At 36.5% G+C, this 16,054-nt stretch overlaps 2 protein-coding genes and 1 long non-coding RNA gene across 4 annotated transcripts in view; 2 read left to right on the plus strand and 1 right to left on the minus strand.

The window, feature by feature from the left end:
* Nucleotides 1-2,237, minus strand: part of LOC122987791 — a 61,815-nt gene extending 59,578 nt beyond the window's left edge. The window contains exon 1 of the long non-coding RNA XR_006404608.1: nucleotides 2,184-2,237. This is a non-coding gene — a long non-coding RNA (uncharacterized LOC122987791). The remainder of the gene's footprint in view (nucleotides 1-2,183) is intronic.
* LOC122986704 (up-regulator of cell proliferation-like) overlaps nucleotides 1-13,092 on the plus strand; it is a 60,387-nt gene extending 47,295 nt beyond the window's left edge. The window contains exon 3 of the mRNA XM_044358026.1: nucleotides 8,159-13,092. Coding sequence (XP_044213961.1) covers nucleotides 8,159-12,813 — 4,655 coding nt within the window. The 3' untranslated portion in view covers nucleotides 12,814-13,092. The remainder of the gene's footprint in view (nucleotides 1-8,158) is intronic.
* The window catches only part of LOC122986667 (interferon-induced very large GTPase 1-like), a 90,169-nt gene continuing 77,862 nt past the window's right edge, over nucleotides 3,748-16,054 (plus strand). For both annotated transcript variants that reach the window (XM_044357974.1, XM_044357965.1), the window contains exons 1-8: nucleotides 3,748-3,864; nucleotides 3,965-4,061; nucleotides 4,185-4,282; nucleotides 4,493-4,576; nucleotides 4,687-4,754; nucleotides 4,864-4,950; nucleotides 5,516-5,570; nucleotides 5,768-5,968. In XM_044357974.1, coding sequence (XP_044213909.1) covers nucleotides 3,748-3,864; nucleotides 3,965-4,061; nucleotides 4,185-4,282; nucleotides 4,493-4,576; nucleotides 4,687-4,754; nucleotides 4,864-4,950; nucleotides 5,516-5,570; nucleotides 5,768-5,968 — 807 coding nt within the window. The remainder of the gene's footprint in view (nucleotides 3,865-3,964; nucleotides 4,062-4,184; nucleotides 4,283-4,492; nucleotides 4,577-4,686; nucleotides 4,755-4,863; nucleotides 4,951-5,515; nucleotides 5,571-5,767; nucleotides 5,969-16,054) is intronic.

Here is a 16,054-nt window from a genome sequence, read left to right on the forward strand (position 1 = left end):
TATGGTGTCTTCTGTAAGGTTGTGTTGTTTGCAGTGTTATCATTTCTGCTATGCTGTTTTCTTCCCAGCAAAGTTATATTTTCTGTAATGCTTTGTGTTCTCCAATGTTATACTTTCTGCACCTCAGGACTACTGTATAGGATTTAAAGCCAATTTTCCACTAACTAATCACAAGGCAGAACCATATGGAATCAGGTTCTTTATAAATGGATTTATGACACTGAAAACACATTTTTTAGTTTAGTGGTATATAGCCATAAAAACAGTAAAATAGTTCAGTTTCTTTCTGTGGAGGTTTTGAAATATGCATCCTTTAAATTTTTGCATGAAAAGACATGTAATGAGGTAGGTAATGTAGGAGACCAATACATTGACCATACCTTTGCTACCTTTGCGCAAATATAAACTCTCAAGTTATAGTTTAAGATATCTTCAATTAAGAGATTATGTACGAAAACATTTAACAGCCTTTGAGACCGAAACAAGTTCAGTTACAAATAATTATCTTAAAACACCTACTTGCAAAAAAAAAATCATCTGTATGATTTCCTGCTAACATAGGTTTCCCTTTTCCAGACAGCTTTAGACTGAAATGGGAAGAATTTGGTGCCACTGTTCCTCATGATATATGAGGGGGACACACACAGTCTCAAACAATGCTAGTCAAATTAATTTCAAGATACTACACAGACTCCACTTTTCTGAAATAAAATTACATAAAACCTGTCAAGTTGTGTCTCTGGATGATACTAGCTTGCTGAGGCAACCTTAAGCTAAAGTGTTTTCATTTGCTCTTAAATTCAACTCTTTTTGGTCTGACATTTTGATGATGTGTTCATGATCTCTAAAGCCATTGCTTCTAATCTAGCACCAGATCCTTTACTTATCATCTGTTGCTCATCTGAATCAACAATGAATTATTTGATTTGATCTGATTTGAAGCTGAATCTGACCTCTTATTCCCTCATTAAAAAATTAAATAAAATCCTTACTCCATAAAAATGATGCTGGATGACTTAATCAATACTTTACATTTAGGAAAAAATGATTTGCTTTAAGAAACTAACTCTCTCAATTTGATTTTGAATTTGGCAACCCCTTAAGTGTACCTCGGAGCTTAAAATTAGAAGAAAAACTATACTATTTCATTGTGACAAAGTGGATGAGAACACACTATTTGTCCCTACTTTCACCATCAAAGAAATATAGCCTATTATTTAATTATGCTTGTTAATTGTTTGTAATTAATTGTCCAGCATTAATCTGTAACTTGCAGACACAGACTATCCCAGGTTTGTTTGTGGTTTGCATTATGTTTGGTTACACTTCACATACCAGCAACATTTTTGGTTAAAGTAAAACACCGACAAGTATTGTTAAGTTTAGTTATTGTTTATTGGTTAACTTCTGTATTTCATAAGTTAATCATTTTCTTTGTTACTTACCGTACCCACCATGTTCTCCACAAACAAAAGGAACAGGCACCCAACTACTTCCTGTATTTATACGCTGGGTGACATCATCAGTGATGTCACTGGGTTAGACCAAGTATTGGGGGGATTTATGTTTAGTTAAATGCTTGGTTTAGTATCGATATGATTTGTACTTGTTTGGCTCAGGTTGAGGTTTAATACTGTGGATGTGTTTTGTGTAAACAATGTTGACTGATACAAGTAGCATTGTTATATGCCAGGTGGCATAAGGGAAAGGACACCCCTGCAAGAAATGTAGTTCTGCCTGATAGATTGGAGGGCCTATTTAAGGGGAGAGATGTAGGTTTAGGGGAGAGCAGAAATTGGAGGATGATAGTGTAGCTGTGTGCACGTGATCATGCCTTAGTTTGCATTTTCCTCAGTTGAGCTAGTTAACTTTGATTTGCTTGTGTTCATTTCATTTTTGAAACACCTCTTGCTTAGTTTTTTTCGTACACTGGACTGAATAAATCACTTTTTACACGTTCAACAAGAGTCTGCCTCCTACCATCTTCCTCACATTCATCTAAACATTTCACAGTATCACACAAATGTCCATGAATGTGATTGAGTGAAAATACACAGGGAACTTTATCGGGTTATGGTGATTGAGTTGGATTATTTAGACACTATGTTGACTTTTCTGAAATTCTGTAATAAAACCTTAGTGGGTGTGATGTCCAGAGGGTACAAATAGTGTTTCTCTGAAACTTTCTCTACAAACTTGGACTGGAGAAATTTTATCCCAACAAATTCACTCTTCGGCCTCTCTTCAACAAAAACATTTCGGATGAACCTGTTGAATCAATGGAGGAAATACCATGGTGCTCTCTAAGAAAACTATTTCAAATCAATGGAGAATGCAGAAACTGTGCACAGTTATCAAAAAATAATGAAGATGATGATGATGATGATGACGATGAAGAGGATAACAATTATCTGTTATACTCTGACCTGGTCACTGCAGATGACTCTGTAGACAACAAGGTTAAACTTTTCTGTCTGTTGCATTCTTTCTTTGTGCTGACAGCCTCTGGCAACAGGAAATGGCCCTCAAGATATCAATGTGCCAGTTTTCTGTTGCCTCGTGGCGATAATAGTCAGTGCACCATGAGGCTGTGTGCTATGAGATGAAATAGTTTTTCATGTGTTCACTCGACATTCATAACTAGATAAGTTCTCTCTCGATCTCTTACTCTGGAAATTAGCAAGCATTAAATAATTATGATCAAAACATACAATCAAAGTTAATAAGAACAGCTGGTAAAATAAACAAAGTGACAATATACATTGTTTGCTGTGGGTATAAAGGAATTCTGCAAATTTTAATTTTGCAATTTTGAATTTATGTTAACAATTTAGATGTGATGATAAAGCCCTTAAAAGTTCCTGAACTGTTTGGTTTAGGTACCTTGAAACTGCTTGAAATGTGCTTGAATCTTACTCTTAAAAAGCCATATAAACCCTTGTGAAGGATGATACACAATCCAAATGACTGATGTTAACAACAGTGTATTAAATTCAGCCTGGTCACAAGAATCAAACGTTGGCATTGTACGTTTCTGCAAACCACAGAAACGTTGAATATCTACGTTTCAAAACGTGTAATTCATAGCATATCAACATTCCTACAAAATGTATTATATCAACATTTCCAAAATACATATCATCTCAACATTTGTAAAGTGACGTAGTTCACATGCGATCTATATGAGCTATTAGGGGGAGAGGGGGTTGGTGTGGTTAGTAAGTTTCTTGGCAGCAAGTTGGAAATCAGCCGAGAGTATGGTTCAAGACCACCTCGAAACCAATGCAATGAGACGTCAGGACATTTGCAGCTGTTTTTCTGGCGAGAAAACCAGGTGGTTTTAGTGAGACATTGGCCGTTTTTATTTTATTTTAACCCAAACCATGATGTTTCCCTAACCCTAACCAAGTGGTCGTTGTGCCTAAACCTAACCAGACCTTAACCACAGCGTTGTCACACCATAAAACATCATTATTCAACGGGTAGAAATGTTAATGTGCTAGGTTTGTAGAAATGTTGATATGATACGTATTACACGTGTTGAAACGTATATATTCAATGTTTCTGTGGTTTGCAGAAACGTTCAATGCCAATGTTTTGTTCTGGTGATTGGGTTGATTAAATTACATTTTTTCAATCTTTTAAGCTCTTGTTATCAAAGCCTGATCAGCTCGAGCACAGCTTTACAATATGCTCCTTGTCTCTCTGCAGAACCAGCATGAGGTAGCAGGTAGTCATTCCACTAACATGGACAAGTACGAAAAGGTGAGAAAAATTGGGAAAGGTGCATTTGGAAAGGCCATCCTTGTCAGATCCAAAGAGGATGGACACCAATATGTCATCAAGGAGATTGACATATCTGGAGTAAGAACCCTTTATATAATATTCCACAGTATCATTGTTGATTTGAGCTCCTCTTTACTACGTTGCTCTTTCACATTATCTGTCCCTCTCACTTTGACAGATGTCACCTGAAGAGAGGCAGAAAGCTCAAAAAGAAGTTGAAGTCCTCGCCAACATGAGTCATCCCAACATTGTCCAGTATAAAGAGTCTTTTGAAGGTATAAATGATCCAAGATCTTAGCTGTAACCTCAACGAATTAGAGATCATCTACTGCAATAATATCCTGATGTATACATGTGTTTTCATGCATGTTCCTTATGCTGTATAAAAATCTTTTTAGTGAAGGACTGTCTGTGTATTGTGATGGACTACTGTGAGGGCCGAGACCTCTTAGAGAAGATCAAATCTCAGAAAGGACAACTTTTCTCAGAAGATCAAGTAAGCTACTAACTCTTCAAGACAATCATGAATGTTGAGGATAAACCTGATAATCTTTAGAGTGAAACTGTTCAACGTGTGGATAGAATTCATCATATAACACTCACTATTCCACTTCCATGTATATGTCTTTCATTACAATTACAAATGATGTATATTGTGCAAGTTGATACTCTTAAGTGTGGCTTTACGTTCCTGTGCCTTTCTTAGATCCTGGACTGGTTTGTGCAGATTTGTCTGGCACTAAAGCACATCCATGATAAAAAAATCCTCCACAGGGACATTAAACCACAGGTATTGCTTCATGCACCACATGATCTTGCCTCAGTGATGATGCATTTTTTATTTGTATTGTATAAACTCATGATAATGACATTACATGTCTTTTCATGATGTCTGCATAGAACATATTTTTGACAAAAGATGGGACTGTACAGCTCGGGGACTTTGGAGTTTCAAGGGTGCTGAACAGGTATTTAAAATGTCATCTGAATGAATCTGTAGATCTCTATAAAGCCAAGATTAAAATGGAAATAGTAAAACATAATACAGTCTGCTTTCTATTCTCTTCTTATGTCCAGCACTAAAGAACTGGCAACAACATGCACAGGAACACCACTTTACCTTTCACCAGAGATCTGCAAAAAGAAACCATACAACAACAAAAGGTACTAACTTGATGCTCTACGTTGTGTTTGTCTCTTTTGTGGTGTAAATTATCATTTAATAGTAATCCAGCAGACAAGTTCTCTCCCCACTGAAGTGACTGTGAGTCATGCAGGATTAGGTGAAGGTTTCTGGGGGATGTGAAGGTATCATGTCTCCTCTTTATTGAGCAAACCTGTTTGTGTATATATACAGCAGGAAGTTACTGTAGTATTGATTTCCACCTAAACTATTTTAATGCATTTATGCATGTAACCTGATCATGATTTAGTTAACTGAATGAAGTAAATTAAGCAGAATCTCAGGAACAACAATGGAAATAAGTCTAGGACTTTATTGTTCAATAACTGATAAAGTCTGATGTGTTCTGTAAAATATATTGGAGTGTTGTCAATAAACTTAAACCTCAGGGTCTCAATGTTCAATTCATAGTTTTCTCAGCAATAAAGTCCTTTTTTTCTCCAGCTTGCAAGTGCCTTGTTATTGAATAAATATAAATCTACCCTCAGAACTGATCCCAGTTTGTCTATTTGTTTGTTCTCTCCTCTGACTTTCTCTCCTCTGCAGTGATATTTGGGCCCTCGGCTGTGTCCTGTATGAAATGTACACTCTTAAGCCTGCAGTAAGTATTCTGTGTGTGAGCTGTTTACGAACTCATGAGGATTTAATGTATCTTACACAGCATTATAATGCTCACATACTGATTTAGATCTCTTCTCTGTATGTCTAATAGTTGACAAACAAGAAATTGGGTCATCTTTCCTTTCTTCATTTTTTCTGCAGTGGTTATAACTGTGTACTAAATGTGTTTCCTCACAGTTTAATGCTGACAATAGCATGGACCTAGAGGTGAAGATCGTCCGTGGCCTCTACCCTCCTGTGTCTGGTTGCTACTCCCAAGAACTGCGTTCTCTCTTGGCACAGCTGTTGAAACCCAACTCCACAGAGAGGCCCTCAGTCAGCAGCATACTGGAAGAATCTTTCCTCTCCTGTAGGATACAGAAGTTCCTCACACCACAGGTGGAGAGCACAGTTAGTTGTCTTTGATACAGCCTGAATTTACATGAAGCAGACTGTGTTCAGTTATAGAGCATTTATTCTCTACTCATTCCAGATCATTGCTCAGGAATTTGGCCATGCCTTTCTTCACAAGCAGCCTAAAGAGGGTGTGGTGAAGGGTTCACCAGGTAAGCAAACTCTTAATCTCTATGAACAGATATTGGCATACGAAAGCAGAATCTGAAGGAAAGGGACGATTTGCTATCTGAAACATTCTGGTTTCTGTTCATGTTTCTGGTTTTCCGCAAACAGTCTGTGGGGAGCAAAAGAGGTGGAACGCATTGGCCGGAATGTTGTCTAGACCTAAAACACCCACAAAAAGTACTGAAAGTACTGTTTATGTATTGTGTAGAGAAACGTTCAACTTGTGTAATAAAAGAAACAAATTATTTTCAGTTTACTTGCCATTTCCTTTATCAATTATTAACTCTTAATTGTGATATTATAATCTTTAGCATAATCTAATTATTAATACATGGGGATGAAATAAACATGTTAATGGGAAACAAAAAGGAGATGAAGTGATGAGACAAATCAAAGTCGCAAAAAATAAACACCTCAAAGTCACCTCAACAGATGGAGAGAGAGAGAGAGAGACTGAGCAGCATCAGTTCACAGTGAAGCAGGTGGAGGTGAAGATGGTGTTGATATAGATGTTAATACTGAGATAAATTCAGACAAACACACACTTGAGCCTAAATATCTCAACAAAAGGAAAGCTGCAGCATGTAGTGATTTTACAGTTTCTTGATGATCAATTTCAAATCCAAGTTTAATGAACAAAAAACTATTAATCAGACTGTGTTCATTAATAAATGCCTAATTGCTTAACTTTTGTTTGTATCACTTTTTAGATACAAAAGTCTAAATTTAATTAAATATTTGCATTGTGTTTGCGCTTGACCCTCAGAAGCCAGAATTTTCCCCACAAAACTAACAGTCGAATATTACATGACCTTAAATCCAGCAGAATACATAATCAACTTCTGTCAAAATGCCTCCTATTATTTGTGCAATCTTCCCTGAAATGCATATACAATAAGGAGAGAGGCACACAATGCAAACACTCACACAATAACTTGCAAACAGCAGTTTCAGTCTGATATGACATCACATCTGCACTTGAACAACAGGTGCAAAAGCCACAGTAAATGTGTGCACCCGCTTCTCTAGAGAAACTTGATTTCCCCTGCTAGATCTCTCCTGGAGAGAACCGATTTCTCTGTCATGTAGTATACACTTAACCATTACAGAGATAATTATATGTAGCCATGTATCCTCTTATTTAAAGTAATTAAATACAAAATCCGACTCAAAATGAAACTGACACTAAGTTATGTCCAGAAGTCTAAATAAGTTGGTTTCTACAGCTGAATAGTTAACTGTAAAATTCAGAAATATTTGCTGTTGTATGGAAAAATGTGTTTTCACTAGAGTGCATGTCCTGTCACTGTGCTTTCAGTCCAGATATGGATGGACGCGCACACACACGCGCGCACGCATGCACGCACACACACACACACTCTTTGTATGTATATATATATATATATATATATATATATATACATACAAAGAAAAAGAATCAGGAAGCAGTTGAAAATCTATAATAAAACATAGTGGATGTGTTGTCCAGAGGGCACAAAGAAGGTTTCAAGTGTGTAATTATATCGGGTTGGAAGTTGACCACTGAGAGGTAATTCCAATGAAAACTGTTTACATTATTTCAGACTGACAAAGTCTCAGTGAGAATATTTACAGTCATTCTGTATTTTGGTCCTGTGTCAACAGTCAGTTTTAGTTTCTGTAAAAAGTCACCAAAGAATACTTTGTCAGTCTTTTGACTTGATATTGCTACAGTTCTACCAACAAGACCTGACAACTTAATTAGAAATATTAATTAATTTGATATATAATTGTAAGTTGTAAATTGTTAAGTAAAAATTTACAATTGTAAATTGATATAGATCACAGACTAACACCACTTCCACCAGAATCCTTTGAAACAGAAAACATCTATTCAGAAATTGTAAACAAAAACCTTTACACTTTGGTAGTAACAAAAACACACACTCATACACAAACATATAAGTCATAAAGGGTTGTTGATTTGTATGTTGTTCATTTTTAAAGTGTTTTTTTTCTCTTTCCTAGTCTTTTTCAACTTTCTCTCCAAACTTGGACTGAAGACATTTTATCCCAACAAGCTCACTCTTCGGTCTCTTTTGGAAATCAACAAAAACAGCATTTATGATGAAACTGTTGAATCACTGGAGAAAATACCATGGTGCTTTCTCAGGAAACTCTTTCAAATCAATGCAGAATGCAGAAACTGTTCACAATTATCAAAAAATGATGATGATGAAAACAATGATCTGTTTAATTTAGACCTGTACACTGCTGATGACCCTGCAGACAACAAGGTTAACCCTCTCGACCTCATAGTCGCACTCTTTCTTTGTGCTGACAGCTTCTTGCAACAGGAAATGGCCCTCAAGATGTCAATGTGCCAGTTTTCTGTCCCACTGCTGTTGCCTCATGGCAATAACAGTCAGTGTTCCCTGATGCTGTGGGCTCTGAGAGACATCGTCAAAGAGTGGTGTCCACATGATTTGTCTGAATCAAGAGGATTTGTTGAAGACACCATTGTCCAAGCAAATATACCATTCTTTACCTTTGTGAGGCTGAAAAACTGTAGTTTGTCCAAGTCACAGGTTTTGAATCATGTTCTCAGTCGCGGCCAACAGAATCACAACATCTTCATACACAGAGATATGGAAGGAGGAGAACTTAAAAGAAAAATTGCCAATGGTTTGGTCGAGGTTTGCTGGTACCTTCCCTGTGGTAAAAAAAATCTTGACATATTTCCAGGACCAGTTGCCTTTGCCAATTTGAGAGGAGACATTTGTGAGTCACTCGCACAATTCAATTTTCTTTTTCAAGTGTCAACTGCTACCTATGTGTTCCTGGACAAAGTTGAAGACAATGAGCACAAGATTCTGACTTCTCTTCAAGATGTGAAATCCAAACTCTTCTTGGTTGTTAATTGCAAGGACAACTCTAGAAAGGACAAGATGTCTGTCCAGACAACAGTGAAAGAGTTAGAGCTACCACAAAGCAGTGTGAAAATCAAAGACTCAAGGGGAAATGTTGCAGAGTTTTCAAAGAAACTTTGTGCAGCCATCAAGACCTCACTGCCAGATGAAACACCCACATTGAACATTGTCAATATGGTTGGAAAAGCTGTTGAACTTGGTCTATCTGTGGATGAAAACTCAAGTGAAAAACAAAGGAAAGCAGTTGAGGAGATCATGGTTGACATTGAGGGGCGAAGTGTACCAGACTATAAGAAACAACAACTTCCTTTTCAGGGAGTTAAGTGGAAAAGATTATCACAGTTAGAGAAGGAGGAGTGTAGATTGAAATCTGGTGACTCAAGCCTTGAAGAGGATAAATCCCAGCTACAGGCAGAAAAACAAAAGATTAGGGAGGAGCAAAGCAAACAAAAACTGTCCAAAGGAATGAAGAGTTTCATTAAAATCTTATCCACAAGTGACAAAAAAGAAAGAGGTTTTTTACTTAAGTGGATGAAACTCAAGTTAAACACACATTCACGGAGCAAACTGTCTGAGCTGCGCAAGGAATTCAAAGAGCAATGCAAGAAGCGAGATAAAAATCTCATTGCAAAGTTAGATCAAGCTTTGATGGAGAGTTCTTTAGGAGTAGAGCATTACATGAGAGAGATGGGACTCATCTATGAGTTCTCAATTTCTGGCTCAAGAAACACTGCTGATGAAATATCTCGTCTCCCTGGTTTGGCAGCTGAAATGCTGTTGGATGGATATCCTTTAGAGCTCTTGGATGGAGATGCTTCCAACATCCCAGAGAGATGGGTGACAGATGTACTGACGGAGCTTCACAAGAAGGTTGGAGGGAAGAGCAGACTGTTAGTACTGACTGTGCTGGGTGTTCAAAGTTCAGGGAAGTCAACACTCCTCAATACCATGTTTGGTGTGCAGTTTCCTGTCAGCAGCGGCAGATGCACAAGAGGAGCTTATATGCTTTTCCTCAGAGTTGGAGAGGACATGAAACATGAGTTGAATTATGAATTCATAGTTCTCATTGACACAGAGGGTCTAAAATCTCCTGATTTGGCAGAACTAGAGGAAAGTTATGTGCATGACAACCAGCTGGCAACCTTTGTGATTGGCTTAAGTGATGTCACCATTATCAATGTCGCCATGGAGAACTCAACAGAAATGAAAGACATCCTGCAAATTGTAGCTCACGCTTTCCTGAGAATGAAGGAAATTGGTAAAAAAACAGTTTGTCATTTTGTGCATCAAAATGTTTCTGGAGTTTCAGCTCATGAAAAGACCATGTCAGAAAGAAAACATCTCTTGGACCAGCTCAATGAAATGACACAAATTGCCGCTGAAATGGAAAAGAAGCCTTCTATTAAAGCTTTCACAGATTTGCTGGACTATGACATGGATAAAAACAACTGGAACATCCCAGGACTCTGGCATGGAACCCCTCCGATGGCACCAGTGAACACAGGTTACAGTGAAGCTGTAGCAGATTTCAAGAAAAATATTTTGGAGACAGTGAAAGCAGACCAAAGCATTAAAGTCTCACAGATCCCAGAGTTTCTAGAATGGATAAAAAGTGTCTGGAAAGCGGTGAAATATGAGAACTTCATCTTTAGTTTCAGAAACACTCTTGTGGCTCAGGCCTACGACAACCTTTGCAAAGAGTTCAGCCAATGGGAATGGCAGTTCAGAAAAGAAATCCTCTCCTGGCAAACAGAAGCAGAGATGGAAATCTTAAATTCTGAAAATGAAGCTGATATTCGAACTTGGAACAAATTGGTTGAATCAAAAAAATCAGAGGTGTCAGAAAAAATAGCATCTGAAGAAAGAAAAATCAAAGAGAAACTTACAAACTACTATGAAAAGAAAGACCAGAACGTAAATCTGATAGAAAAATACAAAACCGACTTTTTCAACAGCATCAGTAGTCTTGCAAAGGAAATCGATTATTCTGTGAACAATAGATTGGATTGTATCCTTGAGCTAAAAATAAGTTCAAATAAGGCTCAAGACATACAGAAGAAATACAGAGGCGGAATTGAAGACGAGGTCATGAAGCTCCTGAGTGAATGTAAAAACTCTGATAAACTGTCTGATGAACAGCTGACACATGAGTTTGAAAAGATGTGGACTGAAGCCACTAAAAATGTGTCCGGCCTGAAAGTGCGAGATATCGCAGCAAGTGTCCTGAAACAGTTGAGAAGAAATTTCTCAAATCGGAATGTTGATGAGAAATTCCAAAACATTAAAGACCTAAAGGAGATTGGGAAGGATCCATTTAAAACTGGGCATGAACATACAGACTCCATTATGAAGAAGGTTGGAATTCGAGGAGATCTGCAGAACTTTGCTGACAGTGTCATTGAATCTTGCACACAGTTTCTGCTTGATAAAGCGAAGACAAACACAGATTACCACGACTCTTTTACAAGGGAGCTTCTTGAAAAAATAGATGAATCCCTTGATAAAAGTAGTCACAAAACAAATGCAAAGTTTGTGATTGATCTGAAACTTCACATGTGTGGCATTGCCTCAAGGGAATTCCTCAAAATGCATCAAAAATTCTTGTCAGATAATGATCCTCAAATTCAGCTGCAGAAGTACAAGACTCAGTACTTGGCAGATTTTCTTGATTTATACAAACAGAGAGATGATTGTCAGCGCAAAGCAAATGATTTTGTCCAATTTTGTATCAAACCTGCTGTGGAAGAGTACATCAATAGATCTCTGGGAATAAACATAGTGGATGAAATTTTGACAGGTTGTCATTCAGCAGAGTTCAGTTCCCGCTCCTCTTTCCAGTACAACATTCAGGAAGAGTTGCTGCAAAAGGATGACTTCAAGAGTTTTGACAAGTACATTTGTAACTATGAAATATATGTGAAGGATTGGATATTTCAGCAAATCCAGCAACAAATGTTAGAGAACAAAACTTTGTGCAAACTGAAACAAGAGAATCTGAAGGTGATAGTTGACAAAATCACAGCAGCCTTAGAGCAGGCCACAAAAGGACCAGATGGTGTTCAACTGCCAGACAACAATGAAAGCATCACAGAGCTCATCAGCAACATGCGGAAGTATTTGATTAAAGACATCTCAATTTCAGAGGAGGATGAAAAAACCACCTTGTTTCAGATCCAAAGCACATGTCATCCATTTATCAACAGCCTCAAAATATCAATAGAAGACTTGAAAGAACAGCTTCAGGAGGAATTCTCAAAGTCTGAAAACATCACTGAGACTCTGAACAAACTTCCAATCAAACCACAGGAGGAGCTTTTCAAACGAGTGTTTGGTTGTGGACAACAATGTCCATTTTGTAAAGTTCCCTGTGAGGCTGGAGGCAAAGATCACAAGCAGCATCATGCAGCTGTTCATCGACCAAAAGGTCTTGGTGGATACAGAAATGTAGACACTCAGAAGCTGAATCAAACACTGTGTACAACTGATGTGCGAAGTGAATGTAAATTCAAAAACACAGATACTAAATGGAAGTTTCATCCTTACAAAGACTACACCAAGTACTATCCAGACTGGCACATTCCTCCAGATCGCACCATAGAGGCATCTGACTACTGGAAGTTTGTACTGGTAAAATACAATGACAGATTTGCTCAAGAGTATAAGGCCAAGCCAGCTGATGTTCCAGAGGCCTGGAGGAGAATCACAAAGGAACAAGCACTGAAGGGTTTAAAAGATGCCTTCAACATAAAGTGAACAACATACAAATGTCTTTAAACAAAACCAAATTTGGAACATGCAAGATTTTTTTTTTTAAACAAAATGAACTCTTTGGAGAGGAGCAAAAGGATATGAGGACTAATCACCTTACAGCATTCAGCAAATCAGATTGATCAAATTCAATCAGTTAAATTAGTTTTTTATGTAACTGACTTTGTGGTTCAAACAGACTAAAGCAGCTGCTGACAGTGAATACTGTGGCATCCTTTGGTCTGGTGAACATGATGAATGACAAATGATGAGTTGAACAAGTTGCTGAGAAGTTGAAAAGCTGGAAATAGTTATTAGACTGTCTCTTTTTCTATACTATTTCTTTTACTTTTTTATTTTGTGTTTTTACTTTTTGAAGATTACAAATGTTTTGTTTTTTCTCTCATGGATAATGACTGGTGTTGATGATGATAATGATAAACTAAAATGATGATGTACAACAAGATCATGTAAAAAAGATGTTTAATGTTTTCATCTTCAACTTTTGGTTTGTGATCATTACAAATGTTTTGTTTTTTGTTTTTTCAAGTTTCTATTTGCATACATGTAAATACACAATTGTGATGCTGATGATGACAATTATAATGATGTTCTACAAAGACCACATGAAAAAATTGGTCATGATTTGCAATGTGTTTTTTAAATTATGACAACTGTTTGTTTGTTGTTTCTTTGCTCATATTGATATATGACTATGTGAATAGTAACCAGTGTGCAAGATAATGATGATGACCATGATGAAGATGTCAGCATGGTTCATTCAGTGTTTGCAGTTGGCTTTCTAATGGTTACTACCAGTCAATCAATAACAAATATTGATACAACTGACTTTTGGTGCCTTTCTGAAGCTGAACATGTAACAAAGAGGCAGAAAGCACAGAAACAATTACTCAGACTTTTAAATATTTACCGTATTTTTCTGTTTTTTTTTAAAATTATTTTAAGTAAAAATGTAATGATGATGATGATGATGAAGGCCTATGTAGTTCAAAGGTCATCTAATGAGATACTGTTTTGTAACACGTTTTACTACTTTCTTTTTAGATTTTTTATAGTTTTATTCTTTAACATTACTTACAAAATGTAACATGTTACAATGAAAATAGTTATTAATGTTTTCTTGGAGATTAAAGTAAATAAATTGTCATCAGTTCAAATGTTTGCATGTTGATGCAAATTACTTTTTCATTCATGTACAAATACTGAGACGTCCTTTCATGTGTTGTTAATGTAACTTTTTTCTTTTAGATATTATGTGTTGAACAAGACTAGAAAACAGTATTGTTATCTTTTAAAAACATATTATTATTGTTTTTTGTATTTTTGTATTTTACTTTTTGACAAGTACGATGTAACGAGTAAGATGTTTGTTTTATTCATCTTGTAACACGACTATGTACATAATGACATGAGCTAAAGATGATGCTGTTGATGCTGTTGATGATGATGATGAAGAACAAAGGTCATGTGAAACAGATGTTTTCTAACATGTCATCACTATTCTTTAATATTTTTACAGTTTAATTTCTAATAGGAACATGTAAAACATTTGATCTTTTGATGTGTGTTTGATAAAAGTCAGTGAATAAGAGTCTTTATGTTGTTGTAACTGACCTTTTAGCTCATGTTTAAATATTCTCTAAACAAGCCAACTATGGGAATAATGTGGCATCTTCTGCTCTGTTGATCATGTTCAACTTCTGACACAATGAATTAAACAAGATACAAACAAGGTTTGCTTTGTCAGTGTTTTTTTCTTCTTCTTTTTTACCGGTTGACATACAGTATAGTTATGTGTATAATGATAAGTGATAGTGATAATATCCTGTATGCACAAAGATCATGTGGCTAAATATCTTTATCTCCAAAATTTGACACCAAACTACAACTTGAAATTAATATTGACAATTTCAAATTTGATAAGTTCACAAATATTGGGTATAAAGTTTTCTTCTACAAATGCATGACTTTAGTTTTATGTTTTTAAAGCTGTAATCAAAGCCGCTGCACTACTGACAACAATGGTGTCACTCTTTACCAGCTGTCAGTAGTTCCTTTATTTCCATTGTGCATTGCATTATGGGACAACACTGTCTATCAACAACAGTTATCAATTATTAATCAACACTACAGACTCAGAACATGTTTAGATTTAAATTTTATGAATTTATGACACAATGTTATAAAATATGAATCACAGAGAGGTTTACAGGTATTTGGAGGATTGTTCTCCATTTTTGGTTTTATCTTCACAGTTTTTGAGATATCTGTCTCTGAGTTTTCTGCCACCATCCCAGTACAATGGAGGAGCATTAAAAAGTGACATTTAAAAGACTTCAACAGTATCACGTCTTTCTAAAAACAATGTCCCCACTTACTCTGGACAATCCACAGGACACATTCTCAACATCTCTGAGTGGAAAGACTTTCTACTAAACTAATCTGACATCTTTTTACAGTATTTTCTGTGGATTATCCACAGTAACAGTCACACTTTCTAGAAAACACACTGCTGTTGATTTTAATTTATTGTAACTTTTCAGTGCTTTGAGAACCACAAATGAAACTCCATTGAACTGGTGTGGTGACATACATCTCAAACACTGGACTAATAAAACCAAAACTATCACCATGACTACACCTATCACAAGAGGTTACTCACAAAATGTTTTTCTGTAATTTTGGGTGAACTGGTCCTTTAACAAATAGAACCACCAGACACCAGCAGATGCTGTTAATTTGGCACTGGAGTAAGTTCTTCATGAAATCTGAAGAGGATTAAAGTGTATCTGTTGTATGAATACACAGTGAAACACTGAATCACAGTTCAAAGAGCAAATATTGAGAACAAGAGAGAAGTAGTGAAGTAGTGATAAGTTCAGTCTTCTACCACTTGAGGGCACAAGAGTCAAGTCCACCTTGTGTGGAGTCTACACTCTATTGCAGCTTTCTAAATGGAAAATTAAGAGTGTCTGAAATCAGAAACTGCACAGTCTTATTCATATATTAATAACTCCTGTCTGTGTTTGATCCAACAAGATGAAAACATGACAAATAATCTGACGGACAGTTTAAGTGACTCCTTCACCTCTCTGCCTGTCAGTCTCTGTCACTTATTGACTAACGTGTTCAATCTCAACCAGGTGTGTAGACAGTAATGTGTCTGAGCAGCACTGACCCACCAAAATTATCATATTACTTACACTTATACATCAAATATGATTTT

The sequence above is a fragment of the Thunnus albacares genome, chromosome 1 (assembly GCF_914725855.1).
Source record: "Thunnus albacares chromosome 1, fThuAlb1.1, whole genome shotgun sequence".
In the NCBI taxonomy this organism is placed as follows: Eukaryota; Metazoa; Chordata; class Actinopteri; order Scombriformes; family Scombridae; genus Thunnus; species Thunnus albacares.